Consider the following 26,594-nt stretch of genomic DNA (forward strand, 5'->3'; position numbering starts at 1 on the left):
ACGACATGGTGATGGGGACAGGACAAGGATGTTAAACAGAAGCATCTCTTCTACAAATGGGTGGTGGCGAAGCAAGAGGCTGAGAAGCAGGCAAGGTTACAGCAGTTCAAGTGGAATTGGGCCTGGTGCAGGATAAATCCTGTTTTTTAAATGTGTGATTTATCCAGCTTGGGTCCTGGCCAAAGCTTTGAGAGCCTGCAATATGTTCAGCACGATTAACACGCTATGCAGGATATCTTGTGAGGAACCAGAGAGGCCCATCCTGCCTGGAGGCAGCAAGATGCTGGGGGACCCAGTCTGTTCCCCACATATTTTTTAGTTCTGTTTTGTTCAAGGTTTCTAAGCTGCTTTCAGTGGAAGAGAAAACTGAGCCATGGATAAGAAGGACTACTGAATTTAGAGTTGGGGTGCGTTAAAGGAATATGGAGGCAAGCAAAAACCAAAGAATAAATTATAAGCAAGTGTGGCAGATGGTGCCCATGCTTACAACTTATTAACCTGGATGATTAGTGAAGCTGGAACTGGAACTGAGGAGCACCAAAAGACATAAAGCTGAAGGAAAAAAATAGCTGTCAAATAGTCCAGATGTTTTAAGTTCTGCTTCTACCCTTGGAAGCAGCTAATGATGCTAAACCTGACCAACAGGGAAAAGTGAAACTGGAAATCCACAGCATAATGCCAATGGCTAAAACCATTGGAACAGATTGCATTGGGGTAGGAAGGGGAGATAGAGATCGCTCTTTTAACAAAACAGCTATAAAGATGGAGAATGTGTAAGTCTGTACACTTGCTGAAGGAAACTCAAGGCAGGGAGGCTGCAAGCATACATATTGAATAGGATAAGAGAATCAGCTTTTGAACACTGAAATCCAAACTTGGGGAAATTTCCTCAGAGCCAACCAAGCCACAGTGCTACCATCTTTGTAGAAGGCAATTTAGTGTAGAGCACAGCTGCCTCAACCTGGAGATGCTTTCTTGCTTTTTTCTACCTATAGAAGAAAGGAATTAGGAAAATTTCTTTGTCATTGACTCCAGTATGATTCAGCCCAGCTTCCATCCATAGATGTATTTGCTCAGTTTCATATGCATTTGAACAAAATGGTTGAGTATATTTTAAGAAAATATGAGCCTGTGAGGAGTGACACTTCATATAACTACCCTTAAAGTATTGTAAAATTGCAGGAATAAACTACTTCATTCTGTAGTGGTTCAGCATTTCAGAGAGGAGAGTGGGCAAGAGGAAGTTGAATCTGCCTTTTGCAAGTCAAGTCTGAGCAAATGCACTTTATGCTCTGTGTAGGTACTTCAGAATGTGGAGTAGCAACTATTTTGCTTTTTTTTTTTTTTTACTTTTTTCTTTTAACCTGTTTGTATTTAGAGTAGTAACTATTTTATTTTTCCATGTAACAAGGAAAACAATGACACAGATTGATTAGGGTACTGTAACAGTATTGGGCTTTGTATTATCCTCACTTTCTGTCCCCCATTTCTCTGCTAGGATATATGCATAGAGCGGTGTTCTTTCTCTCCCTGAGAGAGGAGAGAAAGCAACCTTTTATATATGCACAGATTCATATGGACTTAGCACATCAACATTTTAATACAGGAATACTGCCAAAGAAAACTGCAAGCATATACAATTCAAGAGCATTTTTAATCATAGTATAAAGGCTTTATGTACATACATAAAACCTGATACTTACAGATGTCTTTCTTGCGAATTTCAAATTCTCTGGTAGCAAAAGGAGTTCCAGAAATGCTGTTTGTGGTTATTTTAATGGTGGTGGAGCTCTCTGGGACTGGAATCTCGACCCTTTTCTCCTTAGTTTTAAAACACTCTGTAAGAGGGTGGTCACTGAAAAAAGCAGAGAGGATTAAGCAGGTATTTCGGCTGATAGGAAGTTCAGACAAGTTAAGTCTTGTTTCTAGGACAGCAATAAAACACAAATTCCCTGAAATATAATGAAAAGAGCTTCAAGTCTTATGAAGGAGTAACACTTGTATGGGCTTTGGTTAGAATCAGATTAACAGGCCTTCCTTCTTCTTTAAAGACTCTTTTCATAGTGGCAGACCATGCACTAGTTGTATGATTTAGCTACCCAGCTGTTAAGAGAACATATCAAAGTGAAAAACTGACTTTTTAACCAGAAGACACGTTTCTAAAACTTATAGTCACCACGACTCAAAATTATTAAATAAAATATCAAAATAAACTAAATAAAAAAGCAAAACTCAATAGTATTCTTGTTCTTTCCTTATATTTACTGACTTCCTCTCCCTTCATTTCTTCCCTAAGTGATGGTATATGGATGCAAACCGCATGTTCACCCATCTGTGTCCCCATCTCAAAACAAATTCTTCAGCTCCCTGCTGCTGTTCAGCTAGTGGGGAAAGAGCAGAGGGCAGGGGAGAGAACAACTAAGATTCCAGATGGAAATACAGTCTGCACATTATGTTTGTGCAGTGCTCAGCACAATGTGATCTGGCCTTTGTCTGGAGGTCGTAGATACATACCTAAAACAACAATGCATGGGTCAAGTCCCTTCGCTCATAATCATTGATACGCAACTAGAAAGGAAAAAAGTTTGGAAAAATCCAAATCTTCCTCTTGGGGCAATGATGGGAGGAAGGAAAGCAAAGAGAACAATGCCAGACTTCCTGCTGAGAGATTATTACTCACTTATGAACTGGAACAGGACCTTGGAACTCCTATCGGCTAGAGTCAAGAGCCTGAGTTGAGCTTTCCAGATTCACGCAACACACTGGACTAGTGAAAGCCAGTTGAGACCTGAGTGCTCAGAACAGCATTCATTCCTCTTCTGTACTGGGATATCACTAGAGATTGTTTGGGAAACTGAAAAACAAAACCTCTTTCCCTCAGGGAGGTCTGCACAAAGCTCATCGCTCAGACTCTGCTTTGGGGTCCCAAGCTTGCTCTGCTTTGCTAAGGAGAAACAGCAGCAGCTATTTAGCTGTTGTTGTTCTGAGGGCAGTACCTCGTCAACTCTGCACTCCTGAACTTTGGCCACAGTATCACATATATGCAATTTTTGTATAGAAATGATAGCTGGCAACATGGGAGGAATAACTAGACAAAGAAAAGCATGTAGGTGGAAGAAGTGCAGCCAAGTCCTGGGACCCCAAGGAAAAGTCTGGGCTGCCTGCAGAATTTACAGGAAAAAAGACAGTACAAATATCTGGACTGGGGGCAGGATCAAGATGCAAAAAGGATTTGAACTCATCCCTAGCACATGATAAGTATTTGGCAGGCCCACGGCATGGGGAATTGCAGATGTAGTTCTCCTTAGTGAAAAACATACTGAAGGTTCAAGTTTTCTAATGTTTCTTGAAATTTTCAACTGTGCATTTACTTCCAAGAGGCTATTGCAATTGTGGACTCATCTTCATGTTACCTCTAACACAATGATCTCCAGACAACTTAAAATTCATATAAGACAACCACCAAGAGATTTTTAATGTTTTTCCACGTGAATCTTGACACTTATGTCATATATTCTACCACTTTGGCACATAACATCAGGATTTTCTTCTTCCAGCTATCATTTCCTTTTGGATTGAGTATGGTATGAAGATGTCCCTTATGAAAACTCTGAGCAAGGGATAGGCAGACACACAGAGAAGTCTGAGTAAATAAGAGGATCTTCCAGCCCTTTGAAGAGAGAAAGCAGGAGATTTTGGCAAGAGAATTGTTAGCATGAAAAAAACTTTGCCAGAAACCCCTCCATTGCCTGAATTAACATTGCCTGAAGAGAGAACCACCCAAGGACAACCGACAGGCAGATTCTTAGGAAACAACAGCATCACAAATTCCATGGGCTGCGACTGAGTCATAACTATACTTTCATCACAGTTTGGTAGTTTGCAACCAGGTATATATACTTACTTGGTAGTGTAACAAAAGTCAGTTTGTCCATGTCTTCTTCTAGAAGAGACATCCCATGTACAGACCATTCTACGTAAATTGTGCGTGACACATTTTAAATTCTGGGGGTCCCCTGGAGAACCTGAAATCATTTAAGAACTTCAGTAAGCAACTGCAAAACAACTGCTATTGTTCATATCTATAGCCACTATTTTTACATGTTTACTGCATTGTTGTCTGACTGGTATTTTAAAACTGTTGTATGATTTTTGTGTGCCTTATTACAGACAGCAACAGACTGTGACAGCCACACTACTTTCTAGAAGTACCAGAAATCTGGGTTTATATTTGTGTGCAATGACACAGGCAGCTGTCTCCATTCCTAGCCTAGCCTAATAAGCAGGCTTGGGGCCAATGGCAAAACCGCAAGCTTTGATGATAAACTTAATGAGTTTTTTGCTCTCCTCCGTTGTCCCACATGGAGGCCAATTAATGATAGAAGGGCAATTAATGATAATGTGTGAAATTGTCACAGACAGCTGACATATACACCAAGAAGGTCTCGATGCAGACATTTACACCAAGTGCATATGCAGGCTATCACAGTTATGTTGTGCACCCAGTTTTGCACTGGTTTACAAAATGCCACCGGTTGCTGGAAAGCAGAGACCAGGCCTAGAGACACCTCTATCCTGTGGACAGTGGAGGAACCACAGAGGTGAAGATTTTTGAACATACATATACCAGGAAAGCAACATAATTAGGTGTTATCAGTACAGAGATACAGAGAAAAACTAGATGTTGAATTATATACACTCACCTATCTCCTGACTATGTACTAAGCTTGTTAAACATAAAATAGCTAGTGCTAAAAGACAGCGGAGGCTTGGATTTTTCCTCATTCTTCTAGTGTTTGTTTTCCAAATGGCAGCTTCAAGTAGGAATAAGTGTCATCTTCCAACAAGCTGGTCAGTTCTAAAATTAAAAACAAAAACAAACAAACAAGAAAAAACTTTGAAATTCCAGACCTGGCACTCCACAAATGACCCTTTTTGTTCCATCTATTTTTCTTCTACTGTGCTGCCCCCAGGCATAGTATTGCCTTTCCTTTCTTTGTCTGGCAAACAAACCTTTTTTGCTATTTTCACTGTCCCAACCACTTCCTTGATGCATGCTTTTTCAGCAAGGCATTTCAAAGATAACTCTAGGAATCACACACATGGAAAATTCAACTGTCCACAGACCTCTGTCAGGACTACCTCATGCCAGAACAGAACAGATATGGCAGCATATTCCCCTAGAACAGTTTGTATTTTTTTTAATTTTTTTTTTAAATTTTCCAATTTAGATCATGTGTTACAAACGGTCCTGGGTACCATGAATGCAAGTGTCCCCTGCTTCGGGTAAAGGTCTAAGGGGACAGGGTAGTTCAGATTTCCTCTGCTTGCTCCTCATGTTTTTGCTACTCAAAGCCATCGGATGCCTGAGATACTTCAGAACCAGAGCTGATCACCCTGGATACTTGCTGCTCTAAATATTGACCTTAAGGTAAAAAAAAAAAATAATAATCTAGAATATTATGTTTAATGTGTTCTTTGAAGATTAATGGGTTGCATGTTTTCCAAAGAGAAGTTCATCAGGATCTGAAGAGCACATTCAGTTCCACCCACATACTGGCCAACATCAGGTTTTGTTCTCAAAAAGAAAACTGCAGGAAAGCTTATCTTCAAGCTCAGCCAGTCCCTGAAGCATTGTTTCCCAAACCACCTGAAAGCTTTGAAAACATGAGCATCCTCTCAGAGACCACTCTATGTATCAAAGGGCCTTCTTGTAGTGACAAAGATCAGGAGCTGGATAATTTTCACATAGGAAAACAGCCGAGCCACTGTGTCCTACAGAGCAGTCTTCTATAACTCACATTTTGTTCAGGCTAGTTCTTTCAAAAGATGTCTCGAGTGGAAAAGCACCTGACCTTGTCTTAGAAGTCTTCTAAATCTAGATGTACATCACTGCCAGAATTACAAGCTTTGTCTAAAGGCTTCTGGTAATTTTAAAAGAAATAAAGTCCTTTTAGTCTTTATAAAGTCCTTGAATCTTTATAAAGTCCTCTGCAATCAACAGGAGGATGTTCCCTTGTGCCTTTTTTTTTTTTAAATTATTAATTTATTTTTTCTTAAGAAAATCTCCCTCATGGATAAGCTGGGAATGCTACAAACGCTCTTCTGCCCATCTCCAATCTGTCTGTGCTATGTGAGAAACAGTAGCACTACATCAAACAATCCAGACCTGTTCACAAATGGCCCCTTCTCTTGGTCTGCAATAGCCACACTGAGGGAAGGGCCCAGACAGCACACAAGCTAATAGAAATGCTATGGTAAAGGTCAATATTATATTTGGAAGGAAGAAACACCCTTAAAACTTACAACTTATTCTATTTTTACCATGTTCCCAAGTGAGTTCTTCAGAACTCACTAAACATATACTAATTTAAACTATAAAACTCCTAGACACATTAAATTCTTATTTTTATACATTCCTAAACTGTAATATCCATGCCACGTAATTTGGTAAGGGCTGTATAAGGAGTGAGGATTGACAAATCCATACTCCGGTAAAGATGAATTAAGAACCTGCTAGCACTTCAAATTTAATACTCTCAATGGAAGAAGCACCCCACTCCATTTTGGCATCTCTCCAGGGCTTCATATCATGTTTTTTCATGTTACTGATGGAAATCCATGACATAAGCTCCAGGCTTGAGCTTTGCTCACAACTCTCTCACTTCAGCAGGAATGTGAAGACTACTTGGAGAGACTTGGGAGTTACATGAACAAAATGACTAAATTCCATTTGATAGATATATATATATATATATCAAACAATGGCTTGTTTGTCAGTACTTAAGGTATTTCTTTAAAGGCCATTTCAGGTTTGCAGAAAAGTCCATAAACAAAACTTCAAGCTTTATATCAAAATTAGATGACAGTGCCCTGTTAGCTTGTAGAAACCACAAACAGAAGAGAAAAAAGGGAAAACACCGATACCACTTGAAGCAGAGAAAACTGTGGATTGTGAAGTTAATTAAACCTCAAACCACTCACTTTCTAAACACACAGCTGTACAGGACTGTTCGAAACCTGTTTAGTCATGCCAGGTTTCCGAGGAAGAGTTAGCAACTACATGTGTGTGTGATTCAAGAAAATCTGCTTCTCTGCACTCTTTACTTTACCCCCACATCAGAAGTTTCAGTAGTAACATTATAAAAGTGAATTACAAGAAATTTGAGTAATTTCTCCTAAATCAAGCACAGTTTTAGTTTCTGTTTCAGAGTCAGATAGAGGCACCAAAGGGAACCTATGTACTTTCAGGCAAAGCATGATTAGTATCTTGTAAACCGCAATCTTTCATAAGAAGTGTAGACTCCCTGGCTCTTGCTGTCTCATAAACATATTAGAGCTTGCTGAAAAGTTGGCAATTCAAAGACTCATGTCCGATAATTAAATCCATTAGTCAGGAGAAAAGATCCCCGTTTATAGGCTTGTTTTAATTATAAAGTTACAAAATAATTGGAATAATTTTAAAAGAGGAAGTTCACTATCTTTGGATGAAAGTTTCCTTCCATCGGTTCCAGGCTAATCCAAACAAGACACGGGAGCTTTTCCTTACTCTAGAGAGTACTGAAAAACATGTTACACTCTAGGTAGAGGTACTGGTAAGATGACATTGGGCTGTATAAGATTTAGAGATATAAATTTAGGACAAGAGAGCTGATCTTTGTGAGGGGATGGCAAAACCTTGACCAAGACTGGCTGGAGAACAACAGGAGCAGTTTCTGCTAAGTGTAAAGGCCTTTAAGTTTTCATTTTTTTTTAAATGAAATGAATCAGGTAAACCCAGTTTCTCCACCAGAAAGAGCAACTGCAAGTAAATCCTTTCTAACTGATGTCCATCTTAAAAACCACCACTGACAGGACATCCCATAACAATCTCATCTCCCTGGGCAATCCATTTGTGTCACTTCACTGGTACCACCCTTAGGATTATTCCCCACCTGCTGCACAACCACCTCTTGCTTCTTTTCAAGGACATTACTTCATCCTGTCTCCAGCAGACAAAGAACTTTTATCATCTTCCTTGCAGCAGCCTTTTACACAGAAGATGACTGACACCAGGTTTCTACTAGCTCATCCTGTAAAAACTCACTTTTTTCACCATATACCAGTCTCAGTTGCTAGATTTCTGATCATTCCTGGAACATTTCTCTGTGGATGAAATCTGCCGTATTCTCAGCTTCGGAGTTTCTGTCCCCTGAGCTCTCAAGCATTATCAAGTACAATGAAAGAACTTTCCTAAGGCAAACCTATGCGTAGCACGTATTTACACAGCCCATGCCATATTTGATTTTCTTTCAGCGTTCAGACCTTGTTGCCTCAATTTCAGTTTGTGATCCAGCCCCGGATGCTGCTGTATAAAGCTGCCACGTAGCTGTTTATTTAGTACTTCAGACTTCAATCTCATTCTCAGATTGACTGCAAACCTCCTGATTTAGCATGAGTAGATTTGCACAACAAATTCTTCTTAAAAAATTGCCTAAAAAGGTCTTTCACTTTTGAAATTTTAAAATAAGGAAAACACCTCCATAATTCTATGCTCAGGAATAACATTGTGTGTGAATCCAAGAAATATTTGCATGCAAATATATGCCATACAAGCAGCAAAGGCTTCAGTATATAATTGCCCATATTTAATATCAGATGCTAAAAATAAGATTCCACAATAACTGTGCTGAACGTTATAATATACGAACGTAATCTAACTTCTGCTCAGGGCTCTGTGGTGTGGAACTGATCCTTTGTCCCTGTGGTCAGTCATTTCAAACTGCTTTTTATGCAGATAACCAGTTAGGGAACAAATAGATTCAGGTACTTAATCACAGAGGTCAGTGGGTTATGGCCCTTACAAAATTCAGTGTACACATGCACACATATGTATGCTCACAGAGGAAGTAGCCTCATGCCAGTCAAGAGAAGATCAATGCAAACTGTGGATTTTTAAATGGCTTTTAAAGATGTTGTCGTGTATATAGCGTACCTACTGGCAGATCAGACAGATTAGTGAGAGAAAATGTACTCCCAGGTCAATGTGCCAGGAAAAGTATCTATGTACATCTTTCGTTCAAAATCTTGACAACCATAATGAAAATTAAAGGTTCTGTCACATGCTGAGAAAACAAGTGTAGCACCAAGTGTCTATCAGTGACAAGCTAAGACATTCCCAGTCTCTTTAGACTTAACCTTGCAAAGGGAAAACCAGAAGATAACCAGAATATCTCCTACGGACTATATTTCCTGTTATGTATTTCTTGGTTTAACTGTTTCTGTGTATTAATTATAAAATATAGGTGATCAATTGCTTGGTTCTGTTTAAAAAAAAATAAAAAAAAATAAGTGTTTTCTTAGTCTAAGAAAACACTTATTTTTCTTAGTTGTAACTAAGTTGTAACACTTTCTTTCTTAGTTGTAACAGCTTAGTTCTTTAAGTGTAGAACTTCTCCAAAGCAGTATTAAGAAACTATGGAGAAAAAAAAAAAAAAAAAAACACTTTTTTTTTTTGTTTTGTTTTCTGGCCTCCGAATGTATTTCATTGTCAAGTGCTTGGAAACCACTTTGAACACAAACAAACAAAACTGGTTTAAAAAAAAAATCAAAAAGTCTTTCAGGTCTGCTTCCTGCCAGCAGTCTGATATGCCAATTGCAACTCTCCAAATTTGGTTTAAAAATCTATGAATTGAGGATCAGTGGCCAGACTTTTCATACCCATTTTTGTGGTCCACAAGCAGGTATTTGAAAAGAAAAGATTAAAAGTCAACTTATATGAAAGTTTTAGGGACAATGGAGGATGCTAGATGAGACCATGAAGCCAGTAAAACATACATGTTAAACATAACAAATCTGTACATCGGTACATTTTCTCAAGTTAAACTATACTTCTTTTTTTCTCAACAGTTAAAGGTATTATTATAATAATTTACCACAAAGTGGAACATCAAATGGTCTCAGAGAAAATGATTGTGTAGGACAGCACCAAAAAATTGTAGAGACTGATGGCAGGCTCAGTTTTCAGAGATACTGAAGAGCCATCATCCCAAATGCAGCCAGGCAGAAATATGGGTGCTAAATATATGTCAGGACCAGAACCTCAATGCTAGAAGAAAAAACTATTTTGCTTAGCAGGTGGAGAACATTCATTCTACTTGGTTCTGACTTTTTATTTATTTATTTATTTATTTTTGTAAAGGTACTAATTTAACATTCAAAATGAGAGAAAAAGCTCCTATATTCATATGCATTTATCAAATTACACATCCTACTATTGCCAACAGAAACCTTCCAAAGAATTCCCCTATCTGAAGATCCATGCCAGAAATACGCATTTCTGGGAAACAAAGCAAATTGCCAATGCAGCTGACAGTAAAGACAATGAACACAGAAACAGAAGATGAACTGGCTTTCTTTAAAACAGCTTTAGTGACCCCGCAGCCTTCAGTCTTTGACTCTAGAGATAACTGAGTAATATAAAGAAGAAAAGTAAAGTTAACAAGATTTATTTGAGGGAGTTTTGCTATTTTTCAATTGAGTACATTCTTCCACCGCCTTAAAAAAATTCCCAGATTTGAGACAAAAATCTCTCTTTAGCAATCTGAATGCAGGCTTTCCCTCTCTGTTTTATAACGTGGCAGCATTCCATGTTATAAAAGATTTGCACGGCATGAATCACTAAAAATGGTTTATAAATGAAGGCTGAATCCCATTTGGGAATCTGGCTTTCCCCAGTTCTGAGGAATTAATTTAAGAATCTACCATTTCTCTTTCAAAAGGCTGATAAAATAATTCAAGCTGCCTATCTGCACTAACACACCCTCCTAATCTGCAGCTGAGGAAAAGGAAACAAGGGGTGTTAAGATATTACAATGTTAATGTGCAGGAGTACACAGGACCACATTTTCAGTCCTTCGAGACAAACTTTGGTGTGTTGTTTCTGCCAAGCACAAGTAGCAAAACTCCCTCCTCACTGTTTCCTCTGGCTGCCGAACAGCAGCAGCATCTCTAAGAGTCTGGGAAACCTCCCCAGGATGCTCCCACTCTGCAGGGTGAAGTGAGACATCAGAACGCAACATACAAACTCAACTCAAGGACTGATGCTTTCACAAACTCATTTTGAAAGCCACTGGTTACCATCACCATCTGCCAAGTATTTGAGCAGGAGACCTCACCAATGAAAGTAGAGGTGCACCCCACATGAAGCAGCAAACATTTCACCTTAAACACTCTTTGGAATAAGATCTTCATGTGGGGAGAGTGATGCAGGTAGACTGCATGCAGGACAGAGGTGAGAAAGTGTTGAAGAAACTTGATTAAGAAATCTGTGAACAAGTATCACAATTCAAGGCTGATTTTAGGCAAGCGTTTAGTACTAGTTTGACAGCACAGCACAAATATATGTACAAAAACCGAGACCTAGATCTGTTTTATAAAGAAATTAAAATATACAGGAGAAGCAGATGTCAAATAGTATAATTATAGTAATGGTATAATCTTGAAAAGGATTTGGGAAGTACAGTAAAGACTCCTTGTTAAGAAAACAGCACACAAACACACAAGAACAAACCAGATGTCTTATAGAGAAACTAGAGAAAAGCATCCCTACCTGGGTAGCCAGGCTGGAGAGAAGAAAGATGCATCAGTTGGGCAGAGCAATACCTGCACTGCAACCAGATGCTGTAGGAATCAATGGTTTATTTTTACCACAGCTTAAAAAGTACTTATTATATGGCACTTGTGGGATTTTCAAACCAAATGTGTATTTTGTACATTTTGCCTTCTGTTCTCACTGAATTTTCTTGTTTTCAGATAATTTCTAGGCTAATTCAGGAACTGTTACCACTCCCAGAGTTATCTACCATGCCTTGCCCAACACACTCCATGCAAGAGTGGTTCCCAACCCAGACGTCGCATCTGATGTTCCCAGTGTGGGATCTTCAGCAGAACAAAGACACTTTGAACAGAAAACTGGATGTCTAACTCCTGGTCGTATCAATTACCACCAAGCATGTGGCTAACTACAGGTATAGTAGGTATAGGTTCTCCTTTACTGCGAGGAGGACACAACACAGCTCTCCAGATAGTAACAGAACACAAACACTTCTGAGGAACACAATGAACCCTAATACTACCAAAACTAGATTGAATACTTTTGGGTATATTGACAAGCCTCTTCATGATTTATTGCTGTTATGAATTATCCAAGTGTTAACATAGATTGAAGCTTATCCCCTAAGCCTTACTAGACATCACAGGAGGCATGCTGGACAGGCCTGGATCGCAGTCCACGGAAGTCTGACTTCACCCTGCAGCCATTTCCTCAGTGGGGTCTCTATATCCAGATGCAGAGTTTCATAAAGCTTTTAAGGACATCTTATTTTGAGACCTCACCTCCTCATTCTCAGTGAAATGAACCTGGGCAGCGTGTTCAAAGGTTATGGCAGGGGTAGGAGGACAGACAAAGCATTATCAGATATGCCTGACTTCCTTAGGAAGTCAGCTCAAATTAACAAGCACAGATTCTTCTCCCATAGAGGTGCAGATGGAAAACACCTAATCATCTGAACAAAGAACAAAGTGGAGGGGTGAAGGTTAAGGGACACTATTAGCCAAATAAGAAACTTAACCTCCAGCTATTGTGCTGCGCAGTAGAAGGAAACTGCTAGGAGTCATTTACACTCTAGTATTTTAACCCATTCAAAAATCATCTTGATACTTACTACAACTGCCAAATTAAGACTGCAATAAGATGAAGGACTCGACTAATGTATTTGCGTAAATCTGATACAGCTACACACATTTCCTGATATGCTTGAATTTGGTGACCTCATGGTCACACTTCCTTGAATTCTTGCACTTCACAACACAGCATGGAACAAGTACACTGACCAAACGCACATAAGTCAGATTACTTCGCATATATACAAAACACAGCTTACCATGAATGCCTACAGCTATCTGTTATGCCTTTCAGATACTTAATACCAGGACAAATCATAAAAACAAATATAATCATGTTTTTAGCAGTGCATAAACCTAGAATCAAATGAAATTACATAGACAAGCTTTTCCTCTTCTCTGTGTTTTGCTGCATTTTAGTGATACATAAATGAAATAAAACTCAATATTCCATAGCACTTTTCATTTTTGAGGGTAATGTTAGTCTCTGTGTAGTTCTCAAGACAGCATCTCTTCAGAGGAAAACTTCATTTGCCCACATTGTCAACTGTGCTTTATGCAATGTGAGGCTAAAGAGCCAAAACACTGTCACTCAGGCTTTACAAAGAAGGATGCAGAAAAAAAAAATTGTTGTTCCTCAGACAAGTCATGTTTTCTATATAATTCTGTCCCTGCTGGTTCTCTTCAGATTGTACATCCTTATGAGCTGATAAACATTAAAGAAGCTGACCTTATTAATGAAAGATTTAATTTTCCTTAATCTGGTAATATTCAAAAACTTATTTTGAACTATATGACCTTTAATCTTCTTTCCATCACAGGAAAAGCCTATTTAGTTTAATTAGAGAACACTGATAATTATTGAAGTGATTCCAAGTGTGTTTTTTTTTTTTTTAAACAACCGGCAATGACCTGAGGGTTGGAATCCTTCTTTGTTTACAGTGAAACCTGTGGTATTCGGATTACTTTTAAGGTACAATGAACTGAATCCAAAGAAAGTCTGGCTTCGTGTGTATGAACAGCATATAAATAGATCAAATGCTGAAGTGCGGCTTTCACATTAAATATATTGAGAATAACAACCAAGAGTTATGCAATATCCTTTCAGTGTGAATGTAAGGAATGAGAGTCACTTACGAGAAATAAATTGATTTTTTAGTAATCGAGGGAATGAGGGATTCCTGAAACTATAGATCTATGTTTTCTGATAAATTCCCATTGTATTAATCTTTCTTGTGTCTTTAAAAGCTCTTATGCTCTGCTGTATTTCCACTCTGAATAAGTACCAGACGTATTGCATGAAGGCATAGTGCAGCATGTTATGAGGTGTAGGCTTCCTTTACACTGGGTTGACTGAATGCTTTCCTCTCTGCTTCGCTACACTCCTACACCTGTGTTCAGCTGCTGCCATTCCCCTTCCAGCCTCTCCAAAGAAGGAAGATCTACAGTACATCATGACACTATAAGAACAAGCTTGTTCATATGTAATCACATATTAGTTGGCATTTATTTGAGAGTTCTTGTTCTTCCACATACTGTTTTAGTTGTACCTTATTTCCCTCCAGCTTCTCACTTACGCATACGCATGCATATCCTCCTTTCATGGCAGCAAAGTGTACAAATTAATCTTAAGTACTCAGAAAAACAAATATTGACTTCTACTGTTGAAATACATCAGAGCCAGTCTCCTTCCTAAATAACTTTTGTAGGCCCCAAGAGAGACCACTGCCACACTATAAAGAATAAATATTAACTCCTGCATTTGTGCACACATACACAGGGACATGGTTGCTGGAAATGGAGACTCTCTCTCTCCCACATGCAGGCCAGATCACTCTTTTATGACTCTCATTCTCTTGCTGATCACAACCTTCATTGCCAACACAGACCCAGAAGACATACAGAGACATCAAATCCATCTGTCTGAAGCTAATGCTGCTCGCCTTTGTCCATTCAGCTCCTCTCACAAAGGTCTCCAGCCCTTGCAGTCATCTGTAAGGGACCTATTTGTGGATCAGTTCTTATAGCAGCACAGCTGGCAACCCGATACATCAAAATAAACCAATTCATTCCTGTTACCCTTCCTACCCCTCTAACAAACTTTGACACCCTGAAAATAGAGACACTGACAGCAATCTAGTTTTGGCATATGCTCTATGGCATCCACAGCTCTAAAAACAAGCAACACTTCCTCAACTGAATGCTACACAAAATCACTTGGTTGCAATGCCAAAGAAACAAGATGCAGTTGTTTTACAATTAAATTAATATGTGATATTCCGTTTCAAATAATTTAGGCTGAATATGCAGTTTAGGCAGAACATTGTTCTAAAACAAAACATATAACAAGTTCAAGCTTTGTTTTCCATTTCTATAGGATGACTTCAAATCCAATTCAAACGTAGACTGAGATGTCTCAGTCCATGAGAGTGAAAAAGATGCTAAAAATTCTCAAATTTCTTTTGAATACTCTAAATGGGAAGCTTACATCTTGTCTGTTGATTGAAGTCACTAAACTTAAAAGGTTAATGATTTTGGATGACGAGTATAAATTAACAGCTCCTTAACTGTTCTGTGGAGTGTCTCAGAATGGAAAAGACTGCTATAAAGTACTTTGCAGGGAGATCAAACAGTTGAACAAACTGCAACATTAAAATAATGTTCAGCAAAAGGAACAAAACAAAGAAGATCTAGACATTTTAAAGTAATAGGTAAAATAGCTAGGACCCATATATATTATTTTTTTATTGGTGTAAAACACAGCAATGCTGTGTTCTGTCATTCCTTTTAGAACTTAGCAAAAACAGTGAATTGAATCTCTGTCAATAACACATCAGCAAGTGCTGAGACAGCAGCATCTGTAAGGCTAATGGTGTTGCACCTAATTTGAAAATGAGAGCAGCTCACAGAAAATTGAGACTGCTACTAATAGGACATAGTGAGTCAGTTCCACAAGTTTTTCCTCAATACTCCCTTGAAAGCAAGACTATTCTGCTCAAGATCTTTTTTCTTTTTCTTATTTTTTTTTCTTTTCTCAAGGGTGAGTTTAAAGAAAAAATGGGCTGTTGGGAGAGAAAAACAACCTTGGATTATACAAAAGCAAGTCATCCAACTTTGCTGTCTTTGTTTAACAGGGTTCTTCCTTCCTGCTATTATTAGTAAATCTTATGGTTTACTTCTCCTGCTATTGAGCTGGCAGATGATGTACAAAAGAAGAAGGATTTCTTGCTTATTAGATTCTGTCTCCCATAAATCCTGAGTACCCATACGCTGGCATGGAAAAATCCCTTCCTGTGGAAGGCTCTTCATCCCATTTTTCATGCATTGTTGCTGATACATTTAACTTTTTTGTTTCACGACTCAGCAATGAAACAGCTATTGTTCCTAAACTGCTGAGCAAGTCCGACTGTGGGAACGAGAGACGTGCGACAATTCTCAATGGTTTCACTAGTGGCTGCAGAGTGAGATGTCAGGGCATGGGGTGGAGAAGGTGGGGAATGGGGAAACCTAATTCCACAGAAAAGATGGACTTAATGGCACAAGTAACACTTCAGTGCAGTTGTAAGGATTGCATGTTCTGCTTCAGTGCATTTTTACTTTCTATTCCAGACTTTTATTCCTTAGGATAATATCTACTCTTTAAGCATTTAATCAGATATATAGTACATGACTCACAAGGCCAAGCCTGTTCTTAAAAGCTTACTGTCTAAACCAAGAGACCTGTAAAACCTCTAACATAAATTTTATCATGTGAAACATCAATATCTCACTTCTGTTTTCCACTTTTGTGAAATCCTCTTTTTGTGAAAGCACCAATAATCTCACCAGAAAGCAAGTCATTAGGATTCACATACCATTTAAAAGTACCTCTACCTCAAACATCTTTGGAGAGTACCCTGCTTTTCCCAGTTCTGCAATCTTCTATACTAAAGAGCCACAAACAGGATCTCTACCAGGATTACATTTGCAAAATATATTTAAATGACAATGCATATGCCTCAGGGGCATAAATATTAGACTTTAGAATAATATATACAGAAAGTTTTCGTGAGCAACAGCAGAAGAGATTAAAAAAATCAGAGGTCCATATATGTACCAGGAATGTACATGACAAGTATTTTTTTTCCAAATAAGAAAATTAAAAAGCTCCCAACCAACTGTCATTAAAGATGGTAAAACTGATGCATGTTTACCAACATTCAGTTAAATACTTATTAAAATACCAGTTCTTCAGATATCTGGGTTTAGAATGCAGCAGCTTTTTTCTCCAGTCCCATGAACTAAGCAGGTAAATGCTATCAGAAATCACCTGTGCCTCTGATGAGAAGGCATTTCAAAGCCATGAAGCACTGCTTGTGACTGTGCAGATAACTGCTGACTGATGCAAGAAAATAAACCTCAGTAACCACGCACATACACATATTGCTCCCGAATATGACTAATTTGATCTTATGAGTAAAGCTATGCATACACTTACATTTGCACTGCTGGCAGGAGCCCAGCTGCAGGAGCCCGTGGCAGGCTCTGTCCTTACTCTTCAGTGCAGGAGAGCCAAATGCTGAAGCAGGCAGTCACGTTAGGCACCTGAAGTTAGAAGATTCATACATGAATCAGTGGGGAAAAATGCTACACAAGAGGTTTACCCACAAAAGACCTAGGATGACAAATACACCTTCTGTGTCTACTTGTGTGGAGAGAAAAATTAACGCTATTTCACTCAAAGCCTTTTAATGACCTAATTCTGAAGGTAGCTGTTGTAACGCGGAGGGCTTGCTTCCATAATTGTCTGCAACAATCACTGTCCAAGCTCATCTCCAATACAGAGCTACCTACCAATTACCCAGCGAGTAGACAGCAGGGCAAAAGGGTAAAAGAAAAGAACCCAATGTTTTCAAGGATATGTTCTTTGCATATTAACACCAGCTGCACTGCTGAAACATGGGGAAGCAACTGGAAAACGATCGATTTTCTGAGTACCAGTTATCACAGACCAAGCAAACCTACATAAAAGCTACTGACAATAAAAATGCTCAGAACTTAGCCTGTGTAGATGAGCGTACCTTATAGAAGCATTCAATCTAACAACATAAGAGAAACACTAAAGATTCATTAGCAGTGGAAATAGTCTAATCCAGTACAGAGTCAATTTATACCCAGAATAAAATGGTTACATACACCAGTCTGGGTCCCAGAGATAATCTGTTGCTGCAAAGCCTGAAACAATGTGACTATTTAGTTTAATGAGGTTACTTGATCACAGTTCTGAATTACCTACAAAGAAAAAAGATTTAAATGTAGCCCTTGATATATGAGATACAAAAAACAGTGCCGTGTAGCAGACCTTCACTGCAAAATGCATATATCTAAAATTAAAGCTAATTAAATGTTGGCAAAGCCCCTCAAGAATGGGATGAACTGCTTGAAATCTTAAAGATAAGATTGGATGCATTCCTGACAAAATTCTAAAAATGAGCTCAGCATAATTATTCTCTGGTTCACAGTACACATCAGCCTAGATTAGCACAAAAATCCCATAGATCTTATAACTGTTCTAATACTGAAGGAGGACAATATACAGTGGACAAACTATCAGTTTTGTAGTAAGACTTAAAATATGAGTCACATGGCAGGTTGCTGGATTTACATCCATGCTGATCCTGTCATTTGAAACACAAGGCAACATTGGGTAAAAATATCTTCTTTTGAAAAATTCCTAGCATTTCAGAGAAGAACAGGCCAATCACATTCAATTTGGAGGAGATGGCTGTTCTATATTGGGAATTGTGACAATGCTATTCCAGCAGATGAATTATGAGTTACGTGCCTGGAGACCTGTATACTGAAGGTTTCTCATAGCCATGACCTTTGCAGGAGTATGGAGCAGGGGTGAGGAGGGGAAAAGGAAGAGGAACAGGTCGACTCTAGGGAACAGATATTATTATCCTCAGAACCAGCAGAAACCTTAACAGAAATGAAAGAAAAAGAGTGTGACTATTATGTGCATCTCACACACAGTACTTTGGTGCTTGTTACAACTAGCTCAAGACAACACTGAAGTCTGCAATATACATAAATCACACTTCTGCTTTGCTTTCTCTCTCTCTCTGTCCCCCACCTAGGATTAAACATTAAAAGCTTATCTCCTTAGTTTTAGCTCCAGAGTAGCTGTAAAACCTCAGAGGTCAAATCTCTCTTTTGCTGCAAGTGCTGAACTTGATCCAAAACATGAAAGGCTGTGAAAATTAGTTGTAGCTGGAATACATATAACTTACATTCACCTTTGTGCTTCAGAGTCTGCAGGAACCCAACCTGTAATACTGACCACTATAATTTTCTACTGAAGTTCATTTGATTTAAGCAGCATTTTTGCCCTGCGGTATTATTAAGACCAATTATTTGAGAGAGAAATTTTGTAGCTCTGTCCTCGCTGATTTTATAGTTAACTGAGGCCATGAGATCACCCAGTTCAAGAAGGGCAAATCCATGGACAGACATACAAACAGGGTTACATCCTGTGATGAGCAGCAGGGCTGTCCTGGCACAAGATCTGGGTGATGGCCTCAGCCCTGATCTGAAAGGAATGAGGGCTGCCAGGCTATGGCAAATATCACCAGACAGCCCCGAAAGGCAGCTGCTTGCCCCGTGCAGAGCAGAGCCATGCTACTTCTCCTACTTGCCCAAATCTGCCTGTCTCCTCAGCTCTCCAAAACGTGGGATGTGCAATGGGCTTCTCAAATGTGCATGTAATTTGAAATACAGCTATGCAAACCACCCTGGTGGACAGCATGACAGATCATGCCCGGCCTCACTGGTGCAGACTGGCTTGCCTTCACATTGCTTGGGCACCGTATGTCTGCACCTGGACAAGGCCTCCTCACTGCAAGCGGCCCAGGCCAGCCTCTGGCTCCAATCCATCTTTCTGCGTGCTGCTCAGTTCAAAGCTCTCGAAATAAAGATGAAGTAGTTTCCAAAGCTTTAGGCTGAAGTATGCTGCATGCCCACGGGCACAAGTGAGGGGCATTTGAGGGCATAAAACCATCTGAGAAAGAGCTGGCTTGCTCTGCTCACTGTGCTAGCCAAGCTTGCCACAGGTCATACCTACACCATCCAGAATAAATGTTTAACCATGCTACTCAGTCAAATGAGCCTGCACTTCCTCTTGGAGGAAAGCAATTGATTTATTCATGGAGCAAAACTAGCTTAGATGGATGGCTGAGGCCCAGAAGTATACCCAGAAGTACAACACAGCGTGTCTGAGCCAGATCAACAATGTGAACCATCTTTAACCACCTCTATAAATTGCACTTTTATTACACCTTTAAGTGACTTGTGTAATAATGACAAAATTATGCAAGCATAAGAAACTTTACAGCATAATTTTCAGATGGTGTTCATCATCTATACAAATAGCACAAATACATTGCTTTATATAAATTTCATGATTATGCACTACAAAATACCAGGCCACCTAGGTACAAAGCTATCACCTGTGCAGCTACAAGGAATATATATACAGCAAGCATGGACATATATCTCTATTTTAGGAATATAGTTACATATGTACAAAAGAAAGTGGGTTTGACTGTAAAGGTGTTCAAAATGCAGTAAGTTATACTGGCAAACAACACCGGTATAATGTTGCTCATCAATATAGAAACTTAAACAAACAAACAACCCGAAAAAAACCCACAACCTAACTGAAAACCCACATTAATTCTCTAATCAATGCCACTGCATCAGTGAAACATTTTGGCTGGCCTGGAAGATGCTAAAGCATAAAAACCACCCAAGGAAAGTCCTCCTTCAGCTACTAAATCCTTCAGGTGGCCAACGCTGGCTGAAATGCTGCATGCACTCTTTGGTTTTGCAGGAAGCAGCCCCTCAATCTCAGGGATTACAGGAGAGAAAGGAGACTCTGCTCGCCTACACAGGTAGCCAAGAGATGGGAGAGCCATCCTGGCCTAATGTGCTCCCCACACACCAAGCTGGCAACACAGCTGCTGGCTGTGCTGTGGAGCTGCTTTTTGGCACAGTAAGGAAGCAAGGCAGAAGGAGCAGGGAATTGCTACAGTGCTGTCCTTGTTTCCATGACACGTGCTTTTATAACTTGTGCTCCCTGAGGTAAAAGGCATAATTTGGACTCAGCAGCTGACAACTCAGCAGTTCTCTGCCTGTGGGATAAGGGAAGGCTGCATGTGTTGTAGCAACGCTCTTTTGACTTTGCTCCAGTGCCAGCTCCAGACGGTGCATGGAAAGCAGGGGAGACATATGCCCTTCAGAACCTTACACCCTGACCAACATTCATACCGATGGGCTGGGAGTTATTTTTAGCCAAAGCACTTTCTCCCTGCAGTGAAACCCACTACTAGGAGTGACTCGAGAGGGAGCAGCAGGGACAGCAGACGGCAGCCAAGTGGCAAAAGCCCTTGCTAAGAGCTTCTTGTTCTTGCAGGAAGGGCAAGGACTGTGCGGACATACAACTGGAGGGCTCTCACGGTCTGTAAATCTAGGAATTACACATTTTCCAGGGGACGTGAGGACAGCAATGATCAGCAAAAAAGCCAGTACAGAGAACAGTCCCTGGGTATCTTTACTGTCAGTTTGGTATTGCTAGATATCATTAATTCTAATTAATATCTGTTGGCTTCCAAGTCAGAAAGCAAAGCAGACAAGGAACAGAGGAAGCTTAGTGTCTGCAGGTCATTTGTATCCCAGCTGTCCCTCCACCCCACAAAGGGGGGTAAGAAAGTAGCTCTGGCCGTCTAGGAATTTATATGGCCCCCATCACTGCCACGGTAATGACTCTGGAAGATATCCACAAGATTCTGGAAGAGATCTCTGGAGACACTTAAGCACCAATAAAACCAGAACTTTTGATGCTTAAACTAAAACAAACATGTTCCAAAATCCCATTTAGCTGCAGCTCAGTATTAGTGGCAAAAAAAAAAAAAAAAAAAAAAAAAAAAAAAAAAAAAGGAGAAGGAGAGAGAGGTGATGACTAATTTTGTAAGCACCAGGATGCAGGGATGCAGATGGTCTCCAGTTTGATAGGTCCACAACACACCTGCCTAACACATAACACTCAAGATTCAGAAAGCAATTATTCCCTCACCTGTGCCTGCCAGTGAAATGTGCACAGAACACATCACATATAGCCCCAGAATGGGGCTCCTCAAATGAAAGCAGAAGCCATCACTTTTGCTTAAAGATGTGGTCAGAAAAAAAAAGCAGCAGTGATGCTGCCCTTGATGAGGCAGACCAGTGACTGCAGCCCATGCTAGGGTGTGGGAAACATCTGTGACCATGCTGAAGACAAGCAAATGAGTTGGGATAGAGACTTCTGCAGCCTTTCTGCAGATGGCATTTCTCTCAATGGCTCTGAGCATTTACTGACTCAGAGCAGGACTCTGTGTCCTTGTGAGAGGGACTGAGGGACCACAGGCTCCAGGCCCTGGTCCCAAGGATTATTTATAGTTTTTACATTAAGCTGTTTATGGAATGAAGTATATCAACCAGCCTTGGTGTATAGAGCATAATCACCTCTCAAGCTGTATGTAGAAGAAAGTAGTTTATTTTTCTTATTTTTAGACAGAAATTAGATGCTCAACAGCCAAAACGGATTCATAACTAAATCTCAGAGAAAAAGACACACTGAAACAAAAGAAAAACAAAACAAAACAAAACAAAAAACATTCCAATTCATTCTAGCTAGTTTTGTTAACAGTAGTAAACTGACTTCTGTACCTGTTCTCCATATCTCCATGCACGTGGATCAACATATAAGCCAGAGAAAGACCAAGTATCTGGTCTGAGCTCTCAACCCTTTCACCTATTTAAGTATCTTTAAACCTCCCTCATCAAACCTTTCCCTGCAGTGCTAAATAACATCCCTCCGCTTGAGTCATCTCTGAATTTCAACATCGATCTCAGTACAAGATCTCAGTATCTCTGTTATAACTATGCCCTACATCAATTTGTATTATTGAAAATAGAACAAAACCAAGAAATTCCTTATTTCTTTTTTCTGTTTTCCCTTCCATTTTCCAACAGCTGCTATTCAACAACTCTAATAAGCTCGCTACAAGATAATACAAACTGTCATTTAAAAATGTACAAGATTATTTTTGTTTTCATCTAGAAAATGTATCAACACTCTAGGTTACACAACAGGAACTGCTGAATTTAGCATCCCTGGCATTCCTCTGAGCACTAGAACACAGCATAACTGGAAAATAACTTCATTTACCTGATCACATCATCTATAGAGTCATCTGCAGAAAAACATAATCTATCCGCATCAGCCTTGTGATATGCCGCACTCTGCAAGATAGAGTCAGCATTTATAAAAATCTCGATTGCCACAGACTTTCTTCTTGAGGTGCCATTTCATCTTTCAGGGAGAATTCTTACTAACACATACCTAGCCTTGTGTTTAAATGCATCTTCTCACGTGGCACGTAACCAGCTGCCAGACACCCACTGGATGAAACAACACATGCTCTAACAGAGCTGCTTCAGGCTGATTGCACAGGCTCTGCTTTAGCATTACTTATGAAGATTTATACATTCAGGTGATTTTTTGGATGTTTACTAAAGCTCTTAGAGTAAGTCTGAGCAGCATGTGATGCTGACACAGATGTGACCTTATAGCAACAGACGGTAACTCATCAGGCGCTTGAAAAATAAAGCCCTATGACTTCTGTACTGAGGTAGCAGTAGCAGCTTTACTACCTGTGAAAATAAGTTTCTCTTTCTTGGAGAGCATCTCCACCCATACGGCTGTTCCTGCATATTCCACAGTCTTTGGCAAGTCTACACGAATGCCCTCACTTAAAGGTTATGTCTCACCCTTTCCTCAGCTCACCTGTAAAGGGATTTTGCACAATCTAACTCCTCAATAGGGCTTGCCACTGGTTGCTCTAAGTGACTGAAATGGTATGTTTGGATAGTGCACAATGGAAACTCTTATCACTTAATAACACTGATAAAAGTTTGAATAGGTGAAACAGTGATAAGATGAAAGGATGCGTATACTAAATAAACAGAAAGCAAAACCAAAGAAAATCTGGTCACCTACTGACTATCTGAAAGCTATACTCTAAACCAGCTCCAAACTGGTGATTTTTAAGCCTTTGACATGTGGACGTCTACAACATTCTCCAGTTTAGATACAGATCCCAGCAGACTCGCAGCCTTCTGACCCTAAGCTTTCCTAGTAGACTGAGCTGACCTCTCAGAAGAAACCTGCAGACACCTAGCCAACTAATGACAGGCATTTGATGCTCAGCAACAGCAACTAGATGCAGATACAGCACCGTTCACTCTGTGGATCCGCTACCTGCATTTGTTCTGCCTTTCCCACATCCTAATATTTCACATCATCAAACTTGATTTTTATTTTGACCTTGATTCACATCCTGGAGACTTTTATGTGCTTGCTTACCTTTACCACCAAAAACGTACAGAAATCAATGCTCATCTTTATCACCAAAACCATACAGCACACAGTGGTTGAGAAGTTAAGGACAAGCACAGGCTTTCTGCAGACGGACCAATTCATGCATTTTTCCTTACAGGATGTGAAAAGCTTTATTTATAAAGCACATGTGCAGTGATGGAACGACATTAAACAATACACTGCCTCAGCTGGCTTTGCCACATGACAATTTGAGAGGGAACGTGGCATGATATGGACCTTAATCTTCCCACAGCTACTAAACCTGCTAAGTCTGATTAACGGTCTGGGTTCGTGCTACAGGTTAAGGGTTTAATAAGAATTTAAAGAATTCTTTTATAGAAAAATAAAATTTTTATAGTAAGGAAAAAAAGCAGAACAGACTCCCAGATGAGATGTCACAAACAAGCCACATTGCCTTAAGTAACAACCTGCACTCAAACACAACAGAAAAGCCACCCAGTGCCTGTGATTCCATGTCAGAATTTGACAGGGCATGGCCAGCTTGGTTGTGGAAAAAGAATATACGATGGCTTTTGCAACAGAGATTTTAAATGTGAAAGTCTGAACAAGAGAATTCAAATGATAATTCCTACATCACAGCCACAGCCAGGCTCTCCCTAGCACTAGGTGATTACAATATTTATCTGGAGCTCGACTCCCATTTATAACGAAGTCCCCAGGCATCCACCACAGATTACGACTGAAAAACAGAAAAAACACCTATATCACCAGTTCCTGCCGAAGCAACCCCACAACATGCCAACACAATGCCCCTAGCTCAAATTTACTTACACGCCGAACCTCAACAGGAGAATGACTCTCTCCAGAACCACCTTGGAGGCTTAGAGAGATCTTTTTAAAACCCCAGCCTCTAAACCCGTCAGAAGTTCAACCCCTTAAAATAGACACGGCAAGCTGCCACCCTGCCCCAGCACAGCCGGTGTGCGGCAAGGCGCGCAGCACGGCCGGATGCTCTCCAGCCACAGGGAGGGCTCCAGATTTCCCTCCCAAGGTCCCTATTATATACATACATATATATATATACACCTGTGTGTATGTGTATATATATGTGTGTATATATATATTTGTATATATATATGTGTGTATATATATGTGTGTATATATATGTGTGTGTGTATATATATGTGAGTATATATAACTGTGTGTATATATATCTGTGTGTGTGCATAGATGCGTGTGTGTATATATGAGTATATAGATGTGTGTGTTGTATATATGTGTATACAGATGTGTGTGTATATCTCTGTGTGTATAGATATATATATATGGAAGGGTGTAGTTCCAAAGTATGAGTTTATATACATGTGTGTATATATATATGTGTGTGTGAGTATATATATATATATCTATATATGTGAGAATACATATGTGTGTATATATGTGTGTGTATGTGTATGTGTGTGTGTATATATATATTTATATGTGTATATATATATATGTGAGTGTATATATATGTGTGTATATATATGTGTGTGTGAGTATATATATATATGTATATATTCGGAGGGTGTTAGCTCCAAAGCCAACCAAACGAAGGCACCCTGACGCCGAGGAGAGTCGCGCACACTTACCCCGGCTCCGCGCTCGCTCTTCCAACCTGCCGCACAGCCGCTCTTTAAGCCCCGGCCAGCGGCGGAGCGGAGCCGCCGCTCTCGCCGCCGTCCCCCCGGGGGAAGGCAGCGCCCGACCCCCGCCGCGCCCCCACCTGTGCCCGCTCCGTGCCGAGCCCCCGGGGCTGCCGTGCCCCCCTCTGCCCGCTCACCCGCCGCCGCCTCGCCCTGCCCTGCCCGGCCGCCGCCTCATGCCGCGGGGCTGCCCGGCGGCGCGGTCCCGGGCGGCCCAGCTCCGGCGGGCAGCAGTGCGCAGCGCCGACAGGAAGGAGGGAGGGAGGGAAGAGAGGGAGGGAGCGATGGAGGCAGGCGGCGGGCAGAGGGAGGAGAGGGCCTGGCGGGCTGCCCGCGGGAGGAGCCACGGCCGCGCACCGCCCGGCGCCGCGGCTGCCCGGGATGGCGGCGGCACCCCCCGGGACGGACCCCCGGGGACGGCGCCCCCCGGGCCCAAAGCTGAGGGGCGGCCGCGGCTCCCGGGGCGAGCTCAGCGCCGGGTCCCAGCCGCTGGGGATGCTCGGGAGGTTTTCGCCGAGCGCCCGGCTAGGGAAAGGGCTCTGCGTGCCCCCGGCAGCGCCAGCCCTCCGGGGCACCCAGCGGTGGGCCCAGGGCACGGGGTGCGGGAGGTGCTCGGCTCGTTTTGTCTCCGTGTTTGCCTCTAGGCTTTGAGGTCTGGGGCTCGACCTCCGACATTTCTCTGAAGCCACAACAGTAACGTGCCAGCCTCTCTTTTAAATTAAACTCGAAATCCTCGCAATCCCACAGTCTCAAGAGTCAGGCAATTAAAAAAATATATACCACGAGGCCCATAAAATCAGAAGAGTTGGCAGGCCTGTGGCTCCTCT

The 26,594-nt window shown here is 40.7% G+C and overlaps 1 protein-coding gene across 6 annotated transcripts in view; it reads right to left on the reverse strand.

Annotated features, from left to right (window-relative positions):
* LOC101802159 (leukemia inhibitory factor receptor) overlaps positions 1-26,050 on the reverse strand; it is a 56,796-nt gene extending 30,746 nt beyond the window's left edge. For 2 of the 6 annotated variants that reach the window (XR_005261453.2, XM_038169721.2), the window contains exons 1-5: positions 25,714-25,898; positions 17,141-17,247; positions 4,704-4,858; positions 3,905-4,025; positions 1,704-1,855 (exon numbers count right to left, since the gene is read on the reverse strand). Coding sequence is in view for 5 of the 6 variants with exons in the window: in XM_038169721.2 (XP_038025649.1) it covers positions 1,704-1,855; positions 3,905-4,025; positions 4,704-4,785 (355 nt within the window). In the remaining variant the exon portion in view is untranslated. The other 4 variants (XM_038169722.2, XM_072031631.1, XM_038169725.2 and 1 more) reach the window with 4 other exon arrangements.
* Positions 26,051-26,594: the final 544 nt, after the last annotated feature.

This window comes from Anas platyrhynchos, chromosome Z (genome assembly GCF_047663525.1).
Source record: "Anas platyrhynchos isolate ZD024472 breed Pekin duck chromosome Z, IASCAAS_PekinDuck_T2T, whole genome shotgun sequence".
NCBI classification, from domain to species: domain Eukaryota; kingdom Metazoa; phylum Chordata; class Aves; order Anseriformes; family Anatidae; genus Anas; species Anas platyrhynchos.